The sequence below is a fragment of the Berghia stephanieae genome, chromosome 8 (genome assembly GCF_034508935.2).
Source record: "Berghia stephanieae isolate SIO BIC M18660-M18661 chromosome 8, UCSD_Bste_1.3, whole genome shotgun sequence".
NCBI lineage: Eukaryota > Metazoa > Mollusca > Gastropoda > Nudibranchia > Aeolidiidae > Berghia > Berghia stephanieae.
The window spans coordinates 54359401-54381003 of NC_088367.1; the positions used below are offsets into that span (position 1 = coordinate 54359401).

At 35.0% G+C, this 21603-nt stretch overlaps 1 protein-coding gene across 2 annotated transcripts in view; it reads left to right on the forward strand.

Moving 5' to 3' along the window:
• LOC144977889 (uncharacterized) overlaps positions 1–21603 on the forward strand; it is a 35143-nt gene that overhangs the window by 3618 nt on the left and 9922 nt on the right. The window contains exons 2-6 of one of the 2 annotated variants that reach the window (XM_078923297.1): positions 3801–3958; positions 6843–7010; positions 9490–9578; positions 15942–16074; positions 19594–19896. In XM_078923297.1, coding sequence (XP_078779423.1) covers positions 3892–3958; positions 6843–7010; positions 9490–9578; positions 15942–16074; positions 19594–19896 — 760 coding nt within the window. In that variant the 5' untranslated portion in view covers positions 3801–3891. The remainder of the gene's footprint in view (positions 1–3800; positions 3959–6842; positions 7011–9489; positions 9579–15941; positions 16075–19593; positions 19897–21603) is intronic. The other variant, XM_078923296.1, reaches the window with a different exon arrangement.

Genomic DNA, 21603 nt, shown 5'->3' on the forward strand with positions numbered 1-21603 from the left:
AAAACAAGGACTTGGTGATGGTGATGGTGGTGGTGGTGGTGGTGGGGAGTTATTGCAATACCTCGCCCATCAAAATCTTCTTTTGGTACCTAATTGAAGAGAATATGGTTTTGTCTGCAGGAAAAACCTCCCCAAAAACTCCAAATAAAACAACAACAACAAAAACAAACAAACAAACAAAACAAAACAACAAGAAAAACAAACAAACAGAACAAAACAACCCCCCACCCAAACCCCCCCCCCCCCCACCCGAAAAAAAAAAAACAAAAAAAAACCAAACCCCAAACAAATACCACTAGAATGAGACATACTGTGACCCATTCCCATTATCTGAATTCATTACCGGAGTGGATTAGACCAACGAGAGAAAAACTCACGATCGTAGGTGTTACCACAGACTACTAGTGTTATCTATGGGCGTTGCTTTCTCTGGTTAGAACAAGGGAAATGAAAATTGAATATATGATAAGACTTTTCAACTTAATCAGTGAATTATTATTCTCATTACAATAACATTTCAATTCTCCCTTTCATAATTATGCCTTCAAAAAGTACAAAAGATGCGTTTATGTACTCAATGTATTCATTCTGACAGGCATGAGAAACACGTTTTGAATTGTGAAAACCCATATATAAATAAACAAATGAGAGCAAATTGATTTCCCAATACCTTGAAGAATTTTAAAAAAACAAACAACCATAGTTATAATACATTGTTTGAAATTTGACAATAATAATAATAATAATAATAATAATAATAATAATAATAATAATAATAATAATAATAATAATAATAGATCTTTATTGTCCATAAATATGGCAATTTGTCATTTAGTTACACTTGTTATAATGTTAAACGATAACTAAGATTGAAAAGATATTTCACTCCTACTTATTTTCTCTCTCTCTCTCTCTCTCTCTCTCTCTCTCTCTCTCTCTCTCTTTCTTTCTTTCTTTCACACGTGCGATATACACAACATAAACATATTCATTTCGTTTTCAATTTGTTACGATTGTGGCAATTCGACACCAAAAATTATCATCATTATCAATTGGTCAGTTAATCTTACATTAAATAAATTAATCAGTTAATCAGTCAACGAATCAATCCTTGGTTTTTCTGTACCATATGAAATATTCAAAATTGTTATTGCTGATGGAACGAACGTTGATTTATACTTGTTAGTTCTACATTTAATCTGACAAAACCTTCTCCCAGATGGTAAAAGACTAAATTCATGGTATAAAATATGTTTTTTATTGTTGGTAATTGAGAATGCTTTCCTTTCTAATGCTTTTCCATGAATTCTTTCTACTCCATCAAGAGGATGGTTTATTATTTTTGATGCCTCTTTGATAGATTTTGAAATTTTTGATTTATCTTTAAGTCGGCATCCTCCAAACCATATGGTGCAGCCAAACGCAATTACACTTTTAATCAATGAACATAGTTTTCTTCCTTACTTGAAATGTTCTCAATTTCCTTAGGATGTATAATCTTTGGGCAACTTTCTTAGATATTATATTAATATGTTGAGAGAAATTGAGGGAACTATCAATGGTTATTCCTAAATATTTAAAATAGTCAACTATCTCAACATCATCTTTACTGATCGCCACACGCTTTAAGTCGTTTTTATTTTTTACACCAAACACCTGTTCTTTCGTTTTTTCAACATTTAATTCAAGCTGATTTTGTTTACACCAATCGGTGAATATATTTATTTGTTTGAAATAATTCTTTTCGGTAACTTTATCTTTTAATAAACCAAGAATAGCAGTATCATCTGCATATTTTACTATAAAACAATTTTCAAAGGATGGTCTGCAGTCGTTGGTGTATAAGATGTACAGGATTGGGGATCTCACACAGCCTTGGGGACATCCGTTCGACAACGTTCTTTTGTTGGAGATATGTTCACCCAATTTTACACATTGCGGTCTATGGGTCAGAAACTCTTTATACCATTTAATAAGGTAGTTTGGAATATCCATGCTGCACAACTTTTGAAGCAAAATATCTGTGTTCATGGCATTAAAAGCTGACGAAAAGTCGACAAACAGGATTCTGGCGTAATTCGAGGGCGTTTGGTCAAGATGTTTCGAGATCAAATTTGTGGCGGTTAATAGTGCGTCTTCAACACTGAGATGTTGCTGGTATGCAAATTGGTACGGATCTAGCAATTTCAGGTCATAACATTTTTGTAGGAGCTCAGATTTTAAATTGTTTTCTAAACATTTCATTACAAGCGATGTAAGCGCCACTGGACGGACGTCATTCAATACGGTCGGACAACGCTTTTTTGGAACTGGAACGACAATCGATGTTTTCCAAAGTACTGGCACTGATTGTTCATCGATTGACCTTTGAAAAAGTTTTGTATAAGGTATAGCCAGTTGTTGGTGACAGTTTTTCAAAATAGTTCCGGTAATGTTGTCTGGTCCTGGTGCTTTATGTTCTTTACATCTCCGGAAGAGGGAGCTTACGGTTTCTTCTTCAATATCTGGAGGTGGCTCATTGTCATTTGACAAACCGTTGTGAACAGGTGGGAGCCTGTCAAAACGACAGTAAAAATCATTTAATTTGTTGACATCAGTTTTCGTTTTTCCTTGTGGGAATGTTCGTTTCTTTTGGTCTACTCCTCCCATTTGCTTTATCATCTCCCATGCTTTCCTTGCGCAGCCCGATCTCAGTTGTCGCTCCATTTTATTTTTGTATTCAACCTTCTCTTCTTTTATTGTATTTCTGATCTCCTTTCCCTTTTCAAATTCTAGTTTAATGTCACCACTCATATAGGCAATTTTCTTTTCATTCAGTAAATATTTAAGTCGCTTTGTAACCCATGGCTTATTGTTAGGAAATATCTTAATTTCTTTTTTTTCCACGCATAAATCCACACAAAATGTAATATAACATGTCAAAGTTTCGGTCCATTCATCAATACTGTCACCTTCTACCATTAATGTCTCCCACTGAGTACAGTCAAAACAGCCGTTCAGTCGTTGGATTGCCTCTTGAGTCCAGATATGGCGATATACTACAGTTGGTTTCTCACTCTTTAATTTAGAGATGTACGTCGGTACTAGGTGAATGGTATTATGATCAGATGTGGCTTCGGTTGTTTTTGTAGCGCTTTGTAGGCGTTCTTTATATTGCTATAGCACAGATCAAGCGTGTTGTTTCCTCGTGTTTTGCAGGTGACGAACTGTTCTAGTCCAGCTATGGGCAGCTGACAATGATTAAAATCACCAACAATAATAAGTGAACTGTCCGGGTGACGTAGTAGTAATGACGATACATGCTCATTTATTAATTGGTATGCTTTCTCAATTTTTGCGCTAGGTGGAATATAAATATTAACAATGGTGACGCCATGAATGTCACAAAGAACCAAAAGGATTTAACAAATTTGATATTCCAATTTTCATCAATAAAAACAATGAATTATCGGGTAGCTCAAGAAATGTATTATTAATTATATACTTTTTCTTGCCTTATCCTAATCTCGGTTTCTAGATAACTGGGTTTTTACTTCTTTTTGATGGCATTGTTCCCGTTTAACGATTTATTTGTAAACCTAACTAAAAACTATCCTTTGTAAAGTGTGTCTGGCTTTGTCTCCGTTATCGATGGCGCCATCTTTTATCCCGACTGACGTGATGAGGATTTTCCCTCTCACGGGATTCTACATGAAGTATGACGGTTTAATTGATTTCGTTGTTGGCTGAAAAAGGTCTTGAGCGTTCTGTTTTTTTTTCTTTGAAAAATGATATTTATTTTAGTTCAATACATTTTACAGTCCATAGCTCCGATGAGGTTAATATTCGCAACATCAACGCTGCTTTATCAACTTCACAGATTGTGTCCATAGCCAAAACTCATAAAGTCCAATGAATGTTATGAACATAGATTTGGTGTTCATCCTTTTCTGGCTTCTATCAAGATTATCAACCGCAGGTAAAGAAATATTTTGAAAATTATTTTGAATTAAACAATGTTTATTTTAGTTTTTAAATTTAGCTCCAATGCAACAATTATTTGCTGGCATGCCTGCAAAGGAAAAAGATTATGGTATATGACACACTTTGGCTTCTCTGACTCACCTTGTCAATGTAGTATTGTATTAGATTGGCTGGAAAGTTTTGCAATTTCCCTTACAATTTCAATGATATTTAGCTTAGACACTTAACATGTTGTATAAATACTTTCGAACTTATTTGCTTTGATGCGCCTAAATTTTCTACGATCTACAACGTCTCCGCGTGACGTAGATAATCATAGATATGTTTAAAGCGAACGTTTGAAAATAGACAAATATTCTTTTTCACCAATGCTCTGTGGTAAGGCGTTCCAAACAGAGGATCCAAAATAAGAAAAAGGATCTCATTCCAGCATTTTTCTGTATTCGAGGGACAACAAGTTTGGTGGAATCACTGGCCGAACGTAAGGGGCGGGGCTTTGAATATCATTCAATTAGTTCCGAAAGGTAAGAAGGGGCAGTACCTTCAAGACAACGGTACACTAAAATACAAACTTTGAATTTAATCCTTTTCTCAACAGCCAGCCAATGCAGGTCATGAAGAAGATGTATGGCAGAATCACACCTACGCTTCATGAATACTAGTCTGGCAGCGCTGTTTTGGACAATCTGAAGACGTCACAGATTATATTGCGAAACGCCAAACAACAGAGCATTACAATAATCCAATTTCGATAGTACGAGGGACACAACCAGGTGTTTGGTCACATCCTCAGATATGAACCGTCTAATGTAATCAATCTTTTTTAGCTGAAAAAAAGAGAGATCTAACCAAATTATTAACCTGATGATCCATCGACAGTCCAGAGTCTAAGAATGTGCCAAGGTTTTTCACTTTGTCAACAATTTGAATGGAGGCATCCCCCAGCTTCAAATCTGTTTGACTTTTACACTTCCTGTTCCCAACATACAGTACCAACGTCTTATCATCAATCAGTTTCAGTCTGTTCTCATTCATCCATTCCTTAACACTTTGGATACAATTCTTACTATCGGCTGATACTTCTTGTAAATTTCTCGTATTGGAAACGCAGTACAATTGCGTATCATCAGCGTATTGATAGTAAGACAGACCGAAACTTCTGATGATTTTAGACAGAGGGCCAACGTACAGAACAAAAAGAACGGGTCCAAGTACTGAACCATGGGGAACCCCACAATCAAGAATGATTTCCTCAGATCAATATTCATCAACCATAATAATCTGTTTACGATTAAACAAATATGACCTAAACCAATCAAGCGCTGCACCAGACAAGCCATACGTAATTTCAACACGTTTGATGAGAAGATTGTGATCAATAGTATCAAAAGCAGACGATAGGTCAAGCAAACTCAGCAAAAAACATGAACCATTGTCTATAACAGAGAGGAGATCATTAACAACCCTAACAAGTGCGATTTCTGTCGAATGATGTTGAACATAAGCCGACTTGAATTTTTCTTCAAGACAATTATTTTTAAGATGAGACAGTAATTGTTTCAAAACAAGCTTTTCTAAGATTTTAGAGAGAAAAAGAAGATTAGAGACAGGGCGATAGTTTTAAAAGTTCTCTTTATCTAGATCAGATTTTTTCAAAAGGGGTTTGACATGAGCAACTTTGTAAATGTCTGGTACAGCACCTGACTGCAACGATTATTAACAATACATGTAAATGGTGTTAAAATTACATCAATGCACTTTTTTAATATGTCAGTACTTACGGATTCTAACTTTTAGTTAGGGACGACATAATGCAGCTACTTAAGTCAGCTTCAGTGATCTTTGAAAAATGTATTAATGAATCAACACGAAACTTGTCAAATGTTTGGATCTATTCAGATGAGAGTTCTTTCCTGATTGTATCAGTTCTTTCTTAAAAATATTGACCAAAGCGAGTTGGTAGATCTGCAGAATCAATTAAAGGTGGGAGAGCTGCTTGCGTCTGTTGTCCCAGCAGTTCCTTGTCAGGGCAAAGAATTATCTCGAACGCCCGACGTTTTTCAGGCTGGTATGAAGACGGTATGAAAAGGTATGAAGACGAATGCGATGCCTTTGTTCAAACAATAGTCATAGGAGACGTCCCATGGATCCACGATTATGACCCAGAGAGCAAACGCTAATCAATGGAATACCGACACAAGAACTTCCCTTTTCCAAAAAAGTTCAAAGTTGTGAAGTGCGCTAGACAGATGCTGCTCACGATTTTCTGGAACTTTGAAGGTGCCGTTCATCTCAAATTTTTGAAACATGGCAAACAAGTCAATTCCGATCAAAAGGTTGCCACGTTGGAAGAACTGAGAGCCCGTGAAAATAATGCGACCCCCCCTCCCCCCCGAAAAAAAATCGATATTTCAACACGATAATGTTTCAGCTCACACGAGCCAACGAACTCAAATCGTACTGAGGGAAATGGATTTCTCTACCTTACCAAATCCCCCCTACAGTCCCGGTCTAGCACCTGCGGACTTCTTCTGATTCTCAAAATTGAAGGAAAATGTCAAAGGAAACTTGTATGAAAGCGACAAATATGTGAAGGCTGCTGTCCAATCTTGGTGTAGAGAAAAAGGATGTCAGTTTATTTGCTAATGGTATTAGTCAAATTATGTGGTTTTGACAGCTTCGTGTTGGTTGTGACGGAAACTATGTTGAAAAATAATGTAAACCATCTGTAACTAAGATCTTAAGCGTCATTTTGATGTATTATTCCTAAAAATGCGAATATATATATAAATGTTATCTATTATTTATTGTAACCTTAACAATGAGAATGAATCGATTATTTATTGTGTGTTTTTTTATCTTCTCATTTTGGCGCCTAGCGGATCCTGCATGTCAGAGCTGGTCTAGATATGAATCTCAGAGCTATGTGATATACCTCAAATTTTTCTATAAAGCTATGTTCTGGGGAAGAGCTCAAAAGTACTGTGAACAAATGGGTGGACATCTAGTGATCGTTCGTGATAAAGGAATGGTTTCTCATATCGTCGGTAAGATGAAATTGGAGAATTATGTACATAGACTATTTTAAAATATTGACGAATTAAGATCCATTCCATGTAAATATGCCTAACTCAAAGACTCAACAGTTTCTCATATCGTCGGTAAGATGAAATTGGAGAAGTATGTACATAGACTATTTTAAAATATTGACGAAGTAAGATCCATTCCATGTCAATATGCCTAACTCAAAGACTCAACATTTCCAATTCCATGATAGCAATTTGCTCTTGGACCTCTTAATGTTCTTTTGTCCTCTTTAGTTCTAAATTTTTAAACTTTCAATGTCGACCAATTGAAATGTCCCTTTACTTGTCAGTAAGCCCCAAAGCTGAGAATCCAGAGAATAGTTTTCACCAGTCATAACGTCACTTCCTTCCTAATGACGCATGGTAGCTTAGTAACACTGGCTCTAAACTATCGGAACAATGGCGGACGCCCGTATGAAATATTTCTCCGGCGAGTATAATGCGTATCCAGAAGAAAAAAAAAACACATACATTGGATCATGTTTTGACTTTTACACATTCTGATCACAAGACATATGAAAAGTTCTAACCAGCCTGAAAAATAATAAGTACAGATTTTCTTTGTTTAGAACCAAGATGGCCGCCGTTGCTAGGCGGCGTGACATCAGACTATTGAATCGTATTACCACGATAATATTATGCCGTTTTACATCGCCCACCCAGGTGATTATATATGATGTCTGTCCATGGAGGTACAACCAGCATTTATCTCTCAATGTGAGTGTCCGGGTGCAATATTTTATCAAGTTGAAGGGGACTGTATACAAAATAGGTTGAGGGGGATCGGGGTAGGGTTGTTTAAAATTTCCGAAGATTGATACGACAGAGAGGGGCTATGAGAGTGATAGAATAGTACGTCCATGGAAGTGAACACACAAACACAACACACACACACACACACATACATACACTAAGACAGATAGATAGATAGATAGATAGATAGATAGATAGAGAGAGAGAGAGAGAGAGAGAGAGAGAGAGAGAGAGAGAGAGAGAGAGAGAGAGAGAGAGAGAGAGAGAGGATGTGTAAGTTGCCGTGAGTGGTCGATCATAGACTGGTAGAAGGAGTTAATGTGTAGGTAGGTATGTATTTGAGTAGGAGATGAAGATGGAGGAAAGAATATTTACAATCTTTAACGTAATTTGAAGAAAATCCGTATAGAAAAAGGGAGAGTGAACGGACGGTTATTTCATTATTACACTCATCGTATTAAAGGTGATAAAATCATGGACTAGGGAAGTTCCACAAGATTATAGAAAAAACAAAACACAACACAAATGGCTGGGGCTTATGAAACCCGAAAGAAGAAATAAGAAGTGTTGGAGTTGGACATTGTCAAAGAGGGGCAGGAGGGTGGGAAGGGGAGGGGATAAAGTGCAATGGACAAGTTGTAGGGAAGTCATGGCGGGTCCTAAGAGGAGAGATGGATGGAAGGATAGTGATGGATGAATTAAGAAAAGGAGGGTGAATGAATAAAAGAGGGGAGATGAAGAAAGGGGGGGGGGGGGTTGGGTGGGGTATTGTACGAATGCATTGGATAGGTAGCTAGCAGTGGGTGACTAAGAATAGCTGTTGGGCCCTAATAGGGAATGAGATTAGCGGAAAAGTAGCGTCCCTTGATTGGACGTCACCTTACAGAGAGAACGTCAAATTGGTTTTGCGCATGCGTCTCTCTCGTCCTCACTTTCGGTGAAGTGTCTCATGCCGCTTTCATTGGAAGCGAGGATGAGAGACGCATGCGCACAACTAACATGAAGTTCTCTCTCTAATAACTTTTCCGCCAGTGACGTCCAATCAAGGGACGCTACTCTTCCGCTAATCTCATTCCCTATTGATAGATATTAGAAAAACTAAATTAAATTTCAACACAAACAAACAAAACAAACGTTACTGTTTATATTGTTATCACATTACTGGCGATAAAAGCACAAGTAACGCCATCTTAATAGACAACGCTGAGATTAAAATGGACAGTAATAACAATCATGATAACGGTAACATTAACCGTGAGAATATTATTATTATTATTATTATTATTATTATTATTATTATTATTATTATTATTATTATTATTATTATTATTATTATTATTATTATTATTATTATTATTATTATCATCATTAATAATGAAAATAATAATAATAATAATAATAATAATAATAATAATAATAATAATAATAATAATAATAATAATAATAATAATAATAATAATAATAATAATAATAATAAAAGAAGAAGAAGAAGAAGAAGAAAGAAGAAGAAGAAGAAGAAGAAGAAGAAGAAGAAGAAGAAGAAGAAGAAGAAGAAGAAGAAGAAGAAGAAGAAGAAGTAGAAGAAGAAGGAGAAGAAGAAGAAGATGCTATCGTTTTTACCTGACATTCGTCCAATTAGATATTTTCCCTATTGTATCTCCTTTATTGCAACGTTTATTCCCTACAGGTAAAATGAAGAAACGCTCTAGTTACGCATATTGGATGGGAGTGTATGTAAAAGACTTAAAATATGTTTTTTTGGATGGATCTACTCCGGTACGTAATCCAATGGGTACTACAATACACTAGGTCCCAATAGACTAGGTACCACAATACACTAGGTCTCAATAGACTAGGTACCACAATACACTAGGTCTCAATAGACTAGGTACCACAATACACTAGGTCTCAATAGACTAGGTACCACAATACACTAGGTCTCAATAGACTAGGTACCACAATACACTAGGTCTCAATAGACTAGGTACCACAATACACTAGGTCTCAATAGACTAGGTACCACAATACACTAGGTCTCAATAGACTAGGTACCACAATACACTAGGTCTCAATAGACTAGGTACCACAATACACTAGGTCTCAATAGACTAGGTACACTAGGTCTCAATAGACTAGGTCCCACAATACACAAGGTCTCAATAGACTAGGTCCCACAATACACTAGGTCTCAATAGACTAGGTACCACAATACACTAGGTCTCAATAGACTAGGTACCACAATACACTAGGTCTCAATAGACTAGGTACCACAATACACTAGGTCTCAATAGACTAGGTACCACAATACACTAGGTCTCAATAGACTAGGTCCCACAATACACTAGGTCTCAATAGACTAGGTCCCACAATACACTAGGTCTCAATAGACTAGGTGCCACAATACACTAGGTCTCAATAGACTAGGTACCACAATACACTAGGTCTCAATAGACTAGGTACCACAATACACTAGGTCTCAATAGACTAGGTACCACAATACACTAGGTCTCAATAGACTAGGTCCCACAATATACTAGGTCTCAATAGACTAGGTACCACAATACACTAGGTCTCAAAAGACTAGGTCCCACAATACACTAGGTGTCAATAGACTAGGTACCACAATACACTAGGTCTCAATAGACTAGGTCCCACAATACACTAGGTCTCAATAGACTAGGTACCACAATACACTAAGTCTCAATAGACTAGGTCCCACAATACACTAGGTCTCAATAGACTAGGTCCCACAATACACTAGGTCTCAATAATAATAATAATAATAAATAATAATAATATAATAATAATAATAATAATAATAATAATAATAATAATAATAATAATAATAATAATAATAATAATAATACTTTATTGCATCCCAAAAAGGAAATTTTTTGTACAGACGTGTTATAATTTACACAATAAGATAAAAATACAATGGAAATAGGATGTATATATATATATATATATATATATATATATATAATTATATATATATATATATATATATATATATATATATAAAGGAGCAGCTCTATGCCCAGAGCTGCGCTTTATAATATGAATAATTTCAACACTGTAAAATAGTTAAAACTGTCACTATAAATTGAAAATTGAAAAGATTGCAAAACAAATAAATTAATAAATTAATATTTATATTTTAAAAAAGTAAAAATGAGAAATAATTATATAAAATGATTATTGCTTGTTGTTATAAAGCCTAATACTGGACGGCAGAAACGATTTTCGGTGTCTCTCTGTTTTGGTTGAAATAGAGAAAGGGCGACCACTTCTTTCTGACATAATAACTGATGGTCTTAGTGGATGATACTGGTCATTTAATATTTTAGTTATTTTATTTATACAAAATTTGTCGTATAAAAGATCTACATCGTCAACATCATTTATATAGCGTTTAATGGATTTTTTAATATTTGAATTTATTTTGTTCCTTTCCACTGCTAAGCAATTGCCTCCCCAAGCTGTTATACAAAATGACAAAACACTTTCAATTACTGCTCTATAAAATAATGTGCAGAGGGTTTTATCTATTCTAAACTGAGAGAGTTTTGATAAAAAATATGTACGTCTGCACATCTTATGCCTAATTATTTTCAAGTGTTCATCCCACTTGAGCCTGTCATCAATCGTTACACCAAGGTATTTGTAGTGAGGAACTCGCTGGACGAATTGGTCCTTTAATTTTAACGGTTCTATCGGTTCCTTCACTCTCCTAAAGTCAATCACTAGCTCCTTTGTCTTGCTTATGTTAAGCTCTAGGTGGTGGGCATCACACCAAGACACAAATCTATCAATTTCTTGCCTATAAGCCACTTCGTTGCCATTTGTTATGAGGCCTTGAAGAGCGGTGTCATCTGCAAACTTTATTAAAGGTACACTCAGGTTTTGACTTCTACAGTCATTCGTGTATATTGTGAATAATACAGGGGACAATACACAACCTTGAGGAGCACCAGTATTTGTAGTTATACAGGAAGATTTGTTTTGTCCTAATTGAACATATTGTGCTCTCTCCGTAAGAAATTCGAGCACCCAAGCAATTATATACTTGTTTAAATTCAGACTAGTCAATTTTTGAACAACCAACTGAGGTTGCATTGTATTGAACGCTGAAGAAAAATCTGCAAAAAGCAATCTGCAATAGCTCCTAGCGTGATCTAGATGCCTGTAGATGTTGTTTGTAAACAGTAAAATGGCATCCTCTACGCCACGTCCTGGTTTGTAAGCAAATTGATGACTATCACTCAATGGCATAAACTGATTCCTAATTTTAACAAGAACAAGTTTTTCTAAAGATTTCATGACTATTGAAGTCAATGCAACAGGTCTGAGATCGTTCATAGTTTCAAGTTTTTCTTTTTTGGAACAGGAATAATTTTTGAAGTTTTCCAAATTTCAGGGATCGAAACGCATTGGAGGGACCAGTTAAAAATATGTGTATAAATGGGGGAAAGCTGATGGGCACATTCTTTTAATAATTTTCCTTTCAATCCATCCGGCCCAGCAGCCTTCCTCTCGTTTAGTTTCGAAAATACGAATCTCGTTTCCTCTTCACTGACCTCAATAGCCATTTCATCTTCCAAAGCCCTGTCTAATTTATGTTTTTCATTTTCAATATCAAATTTGTTTGCTGTGTCGAAACGTGAATAAAATTTATTTAAAGTTTCAATTTCGATATCTTCTGATATAATCGTGGGCTTTGGATTATAGTTAACAGCAGTTTTAAGCCCCCGCCACGTGTCCCGTATATCCCCAGAAGAAAAGCATTTTTCAATTTTATTTTTGTACTTGTCTCTACAACTAGATATTACCCTCTTTATCTCTTTTTGTTTTGTTTTCAGATCTTTTTTGTGTCCACAAGTAAAGAGAGTTTTCTTTTGCTTCAATAAAAGTTTTAGATCTTTTGTTATCCAAGGCTTGTTGTTAGGATAATTTTTATTTCTTTTTTACTAGACACTAGCTGTTCACAGAATTTTAAATACTCACTCACACAGTCATTCAGCTCATCCACACTATCACATGATTCGATAAAAACATTCCAGTCAGTGCATTCAAAACAACCACGCAAATCTTCACACACACTTCCGTTCCAGATCTGTACACTTTTCTTTACTGGTTTTACACGTTTAAAAACAGGGCGGTAGGTGGGGAGTAGCAAGAGCATGCAGTGGTCAGATAAACCTAATGGGGCACGGGGTAAACATTTATAACTATTTTTAATGTTACACAGGAATAAATCTAATGTTTTTTTGTCCCTTGTCTCGCAGTCCACGTATTGATGAAGTCCCGGGAGAGTAAAATCGTTACATTGGTTAAAATCGCCAGTGACCATCAATACGGCATCGGGTGACTTAATTTGAATGTCCTGTATTTCTTTCCTCAAAATATTTTTCGCTGTGTTGTTGTCTGATGATGGTGGAATGTAGACGTTGATGATGATGACATGAGTAAATTCCCGGGTAGATAATAAGGTCGTGACGAAACAGTAATAAATTCAATATAGTCGTCACAATACTTTTTCTTTATATGAAAGTTATTGGGGTGGCACCATTTGTTGTTAATATATGTGCACACCCCACCCCCAGTTCGTTTATTTACATTTAGTCCGATCTCCTCGAAATAGTGAATATTGTTCAATATCAAAACATGATGATGGTATGTGAGGAGATAGCCAAGTCTCTGTTAACGCTATTATGGAGGCTTGACGATAGTCACTATTAAAACGACACAGTGAAAACAGTTCATCAATTTTATTTTCCAGTGGTCTTACATTACCTGTCACTACACAGGGTAAAAATGGACGAAAAGGCCGTCTGTTAAATTTTGTTTTTATTCCTCCTTTTCTCCCCCTCTTTCTTACTTTAATAAACGATGTGTCAATAGTGGGTGGTGGGGGTGACACGGGTTGGAGGGATCGGAGAGTCTCTGAAGTATAAGTTATCGATAGGGCAAAATCACAGGCTAAAACACCATTTATGCTTATAAATATACTAATAAATATAAAAATCAGGAACAATATATACTTCACATCCATTTTGAATAAAAATTAGGCGTAAATTCCGACGATTGAATGATAAATGAATAAAAATATGTGTAGAAAATAGGTAAACATTCACAACACGTCTGTTGTCGCCGGAAGCCAGCGCCATAGACTAGGTCCCACAATACACTAGGTCTCAATAGACTAGGTACCACAATACACTAGGTCTCAATAGACTAGGTACCACAATACACTAGGTCTCAATAGACTAGGTCCCACAATACACTAGGTCTCAATAGACTAGGTCCCACAATACACTAGGTCTCAATAGACTAGGTACCACAATACACTAGGTCTCAATAGATTAGGTCCCACAATACACTAGGTCTCAATAGACTAGTTACCACAATACACTAGGTCTCAATAGACTAGGTCCCACAATAGACTAGGTCTCAATAGACTAGGTACCATAATAGACTAGGTACCACAACAGACGAAGTGAAAACAGACGTTACGGAAGTAAAAACATAATGTCTTGAGATTATAGGGGTTTCTTAAGAGGTTGATTTATTATTTTATGCTGCTGGTTCGAACATTGAGCTTATCATTCATGATTTCATGTTGAATTTTGAGAAGGAAATATTGATTTTTGTAAAAATTTAAGATGATTTTTGAATTCATTAGGTCCGGTTTCATATAAAATGAGTTAATTTTCTTCTATCTCTATTACTTTGAGAGATATTTAATATTGTATACATTTTGATCGTGATTATTGCTATTTTTCTGCCAATTTGCAAAATTTCGTGTGTCCTGATGTTCCCTTTTTTATTTTGCAAAGACTACATCTGAAAAAAATGTCTGAAAAAATGGCTCTCTTCCCTGGAGTACTCTCTATCTGTTTATGTGAATTACATGTCATTTTTGTATGATCATTATGTTAATATAGTATATGGAATATGCTATTTCGTCATCCTGGAGGCCAAAACATTTACTTTCGCGAGTGTTTTTGGGGAATATCAATAGATTGAAGATTTAGGAAAAAAACTTGTTTCTGGTTCAAATTTGTTATCTTTTATTTATCTAGCCACTGCCCTGTAAAATGTGTTTCACAAGCAAGCTAAATCTTATTTTGGTGTTTAGTTACACGAAGCCAACGTTGGATCATTCTTTTTACATCAATAGCAAGCAAAAAAATCTTAGTTCTTGAACAATGAATTTGCTCTCGTTTTCTGATTTATGTATGGATTTTCCAAATTTAAAAAGTATTTTCTATGACTCTCGGATTGCTTAATAATATACTAACAAAGTCACATTTTAAATATTTATAAATTGTCCTTTATGATACCTAGATTCATTAAAAAAACACCTAAAAGAATAAAGAAAAGTATGGTTACATGTTCCTGAGAACGAAATTCTTTAAGATCTCAAATTTACGCCCCCCCCCCCCCCTAAACAAGGATTCAAACTAAAAAGCTATTAACTTGAGCTTTTTTATAAGGCAATATGTACTTTATCAAGTACCCGGGGTTTAGGTAAATACTCACATCGTCTGCCAGACGGATATCACGTACCTAGACAAAAATGTTATAGTCCGATTGTTTTAATCTAGTGAGAGGTATTCACGATCGTGAGCGAGACGAAAAATAGATTAGAGAGGCAGTGACTGGGACCAGTACTACCTCTCCTGTGTGACCAAATATCCCGTGCGACTGCACGGACCGGTCGCACCGACCGTCACCATTCCGATAGACGCAAAGTCTATGGAGGGCTTTAAAGACCGTCACAAAAAAAAAAACAATAAGAAGTCCCAGTGGTATACTTATTTTTAGGTCGCTAACAGAAAAAAATGCCCGAAAACTGAATATCATTTAGATTTAAGACGAATTTATATTCACCAATCAATAATTTCTCGTCCTGTGAATGGATTAATGTGGAATGGTACAGATAAAAATTATTAAGTCTAGACCGTGCAACAAAATATGCTAAAACTTAGTCTGGTACCGATTTCTTCCTTGTTCTAGTGACCTTGTTATGTTTTAAATACGTTAGATATTTCCTTCTATCTTAAATGTTATTGTAGCAACAGAAACAGCATTAGGTTATTCTACCATTTCAAACTATATGCTTATATTTCTCAGGATTATCAAAACTGGCAAGAAGATGTTAGCCCTCAAGCGAACCTTTGCGGTGTAACACGGTGGAAAAGTACTGGACAAAAGTGGCAATTACATACATGCAATTCAGGAAGGTTTTCTCTCTGTGAAGCTGCTAGTAAGCCGAAGCACTGCTTATCATTCATGATTTCATGTTGAATTTTGAGAAGGAAATATTAACTCTAATACAAAGTTAAGATGGGTTTCGAATCCAGCAGACCCAATTTACTATAACGCGAGATATTTTTCTTCTATCTGCATTATTTCGCGAGGTATTTAATCTTATATGCATTGTGCTTGTAAGTGAAACTAGTTTATGCCAATGCGCGAATTGTGTGTCATTTTGTATGGTCATTTTGGTCATAATGCTGGAGTACAAACATTTACTTCGCGAGTGTTTTGGGGAATTTCAGCAGACTGTAGACTTAGGAAAAAAATTTATCTCGTTCAAAACTTGTTATCTTCTATTTATTTTCCGACTGTGCTTTAAAAATGTTTCACAAGTATGCTAAATCTTTTTGGTATTTAATTACATGATTGAAACAGTTGAAACAGTTTATTACATTAATATGCAAGTAAAAAAAAAAAAACCTATGTTCCTGACAAATGAATTTGCTCTCATTTTCATATTTATGTATGGATTTTCAAAATTTTGTGTTTCACATGACTATTAGAATACTTTATGAATTGAGTAAGAAACCCCATTATACACACACACACATACACACACACACACACACACACATATATATATATATATATATATATATATATATATATATATATATATATATATATATTGTCTCTTTCGGTAACTCCTTCTATGTTGCTTTAATGACTTGTCTGCGAATAATATTTCTTGGTTTTGCCTTGGCCCTATCTGGGATCCTTAACAGAGAGGGTGCAGTAAGTAAAATGTATTATTAAGACCCACAATAGACGTCATATTTGTGGCAGAAAAAACCTATATATTTTACGTCACGCGTCGAGAAAAGGACTAATTCTAAACCGGGTCATTCAAGCATTAATACTTCGGCCATAAAAAAAACTTACAGTGCTAAATTTTGTATCGTCTTAAAGAAGAAGGTTAAGAAGAATATATGTTTATTTATTGCTAAGAAAAACCAAAGGACGAATTTATGCACACTACACTCATGGCAGCCATGTTGTACTATGACAAAGTGATTGTTTGACCTTGTTAGAACTGAAGTCGATATTTACGGTCGAAGGTGTAATGTCGTTTTTAAAACAATTGCATAGGAATACCCACTACTTGTAGTTTATAAATAGTCAATAGACACAATGATTCGTCCCATTATGTCAAAAAACCGAAAAAATTATATTTGGGAACAGTGGTACTTGTAATAGTTATAAGATTGGAGAAAAGACTTCGAAGTACTACTTCGTTTTCTAACAATTTTTTTCTCTAATGCTTTCATGATAGTGATAAACCATGTTTTGTTCCTATTGTCGTCAAGATATATAATATAAGAATATTTATCTTGACGACAAGATTATTTATATTAATTTCAAGAAAGTGATCCTATGGGGAATTTTAAGCTAAGTTTTATTTCTTTCTTTATTTTAGAATAATTTAGTTTGTTTTGTGTTTTTAAATTAGTATATTTAAATTTTTTATATTTAATTTATCATCTCCTCTATTTTACATATAAGTTTGAAACGCATCCTTCCACTCCCGTTCTCCCACGTTCATTCTCTCTCTCTCTCTCTCTCCTTTTTTATTTTTAAATTTTATTTATTAATTTTAAAAAAATATATATATATCTTAACAGCGGAGGTAGGGGACTACTAATAACACTATTGCTGTCTAGTATTCTTCAATATTTTGTGTTTACTTGAGAAATGCCAAAGGCCGAAACGTCGTTTATTTTATGTTGTTCATTCATGACTCAGATTTACTCCTTTTATCTTAATCTCCATTTTAGTGACTCATTTAGGCACTTCTATTTATTAGTCTATATCGACATCCTCCTAATAACATACACAAAGACGATTTACAGTGGGAAAATCATCCCCCTTTATAGGAATAATACATGTTACCGCACCCTTTCGGTTAAGAATCACAGAGAGGTCCAAGGCAAAACCAAGCAATATAATTCCCAGACAAGTCCTTAAAACAGTATGGAAGTGAAAACAGACGTTGCAGAAGTCAAGACGTGATGTCTTGAGATTATAGGGGTTTCTTAAGAGGTTGATTTATTATTTTATGCTGCTGGTTCGAACATTGAGCTTATCATTCAATCATTCATGAGTTCATGTTGAATTTCGAGAAGGAAATAGTGACTTTACCAAAAAATTAAGATGCTTTTTGAATTCAGCAGGTCCGGTTTCTTATAGCGTGTGATAAATTTCTTCTATCTTCATTATCTTAAGAGATATTTAATCTTTCATACATTTTGCTCGTGATTATATCTATTTTTCTGCCAACATGCAAAATTGCGTTTCGTGGTGTTCTCTTCTTCTTTATTTTTCAAAGACCACTTGAAAAAAAATGGACCTCTTTCCTGGAATATTCTCTACCCGTTGACGTGAATTACATGTCATTTTGTATGATTATTATGTTAATATATTACATGGAATATGCTATTTCGTCATGCTGGAGGCCAAAACATTTACTTTCGCGAGTGTTTTGGGGAATTTTCAACATACTGTAGATTTAGGAAACAATTTGTGTCTGGTTCAAATCTTGTTATATTTTGTTTGCCTAGTCACTTTGCTTTCAAATGTGTTTCACAAGTATGATAAATCTTATTATAGGTTCGTTATATGACGTCAAAGTTTGAACTTTTCATACATCAATTGGCAAGCAACAAAATTCTAAGTTCTTGAAAAATGAATTTGCTCTAAATTTTTTATTTATGTATGTATTTTCAAAATTTACACCGTGTTTTCCACGACTATCAGAATACTTTATGAATATATGTATCCATTTTAAATATTTATAAATTGTCTCTTGTGGTACCTGGTATTATTCCATTTAGGGAGGATGATTTTACCATTGTAAATCGTCTCTTTGTATGTTATTATGAGTATCAATAAATTTATTGGCATGAGAGTGCTTCTCTCTTATACGGGATCATGCGCTTGTGCCCAACAGATGTTGCTTTCCATGGTCTCAATCCCCTCCACCCTTATGTCGTTTAGCCCCTTACGGTCTATGTCACGTGACTGTATCCTGATTTCTGCAAGACTGAATGGACAGTAAAATTGTTTGCTACCCTTTAGACAGGACACTATTCTGAATTAAAGTACTTTCCAACACACCTTATAGGCCTAGTTACCCAATTATATTTGAGTAACTCCCTTTTGACCTCCCTTCAGAGGCTAGTAATGTACGAAAAGAGGTATCGCAAAAAATTAATGGCTGAGATATTTATGCTTGTTGACCCGTTTGACAACATTCATTTTCTTGACGCGTGACGCAAAATATATAGATTTTTTTTACATGCCACAAAAATGACGTCTATTGTGGGACCTTCTATCAGAATGCTTTATGAATATAGTAAGATAAACCAATTTTAAATATTCATAAATTTTCTCTTGTGGTACCTATCATTTATAGTGGCTACGTTCCATGGTAAATAGTCATGTTTTATGCTTATCATTTACTCCTCAGTACCTTGTTCCTCCCGCCCTGCTATGATTGTCAACGGTGGCGATAAAGAATTACTAAACACGACTGTCTCATTGAGAATGGTACAGAATACTGTCATCCTATGTTTTGTAACTGGCTATACAGCCAATGTAACTGGGGTACAACTCTCTTGCACAATGAGCATGAAAAGGGTATCAAGTGTGAGCAAAGCGATATCAATGTCTGTCTTCATAGATGTATCCAGTCATGGAGAAAGTTGCGAATGTCAGTCCTCTCTAACAAATGGACTAACAGAGAAGTCAACTATCAAGATCAATTTTATAAGTAAGTTTTTGTAAGTCCGAAAAAATACGTTTGAAAAAGAAAAGTGTGATTTTACATAGAACACTACGCAGTAAATGTGCTCAACGTTCTCTCTAAGTGGTTCGAAAACAATATCATATTCGGCAAGACATGACGCCTGTATGTAGGTACCACAATAACCGTCACATTTGTGACAAAAAATATTTAGCGTCACGCGTCGAGAAAAGGACTGATTTAAAATCAGGTCATTCAACCATTTATACCTCGGCCATTAAATAATGTACAGAGCTAAATTTGGTATCGTCTTAAAGATAACGGTTTCAGCTTTATTTCTATACCACTTCAACAACACAAAATGGGCATTAACGGTAGAAAAATGCCGTTTTAAAACTTTACGGCAGCAGATATTATTGATATAAACTTTGAACCGAGTCTGCCTAAAAGACAAACATCATATCTCTATTTCTAAAACTTTGTTTTTATGAGGGTTGTTTGATGGCCGAGGTATTGCATTTTAAAAAAAGCCCACCAAATCCTTGTTTTCAGCTTTGAGTGTTATCGGATTGTTTTCACATCATGGTAGTTTGTAACAGCACACACATTGCCATGAGAATGAGATCTCAAATTATTGACAAAAAGAATAGAGTTCATGGAAACCACATATATATTATATTAAAGTACCATCACAATTTATGTGTTAGATAGTTTAAAACAAAATAAATAGGACATATATTGTTATTTCAATTGATAACTCGGGTCGGTAAGTGGGTATGTTTTAATTATGAAACAGCCCAAATGAAGCTCTATTTTTTGTTCGTTTTCCATTGACCTGTCATTTTTTTGGATGACTTTCTGGCCTTGGTTTTTATTAAGATTTACTGGTACTGTGGTAGGGATGTTCATCTGCCTAAACTCGAACTAAACTGACTTATGCTGCAGTAAAACCAAATCGGCTTGAACTTTTCCAAACATCATGCAATCAGAATATATAAAAACATTACACGACCATATTTATATTTAATTTCTCCTCTCGACACACTTTTGTGCTAGTCGGAGAAGTACATCAAAAGGGCGGTGATGGTGATATTGCGTAAGCCATTGTTCTCGATCGGTTGGAACCAGTAACTATGCATTGTTCAGAGAAAATGGCGTCATACTTTGGAACGCTTTTGCAGTAGTCAAGGAGTGACAAAACCAAAGCAGAATGCAGGTTGGAAGTAAAAATAACGAATTATTTGAGAGACGAATGGGATGTGTGACCAATCGTCTCAAAATGGTATCATTATTATGTCAGATTTGGATGCTACAGATAAAATGTATCACAATAAATACAATGTGGAATATGTTGATAACTTTTATTGGAAAGAATGTGTTATGTACCTACCGCAGTACATAAAATAACTGACAGGGAAGACGCTCCTTGGTTGCCAATCATCAAGTAATTATTTATTCAAGCATTTTAAATCATAATATATCACAGACTTAGTAATATTAAACATGCAGTATAGAAATATACATAAACAGAAATATACGTTATGTAATATAACGTCAATGCACAAGTGTAGTTAACTAATGATACGAATGTAATGTATTCTATTAATATATTCAATTGTGACATTATTTAGAAATAATTTAATGTAATTAAGTGTATTATTCATGGAAGTAAATTATTAGTTATTGCAAAGGGCAATAACTCAATAATAACAATACACCATAACAGAAAAATAC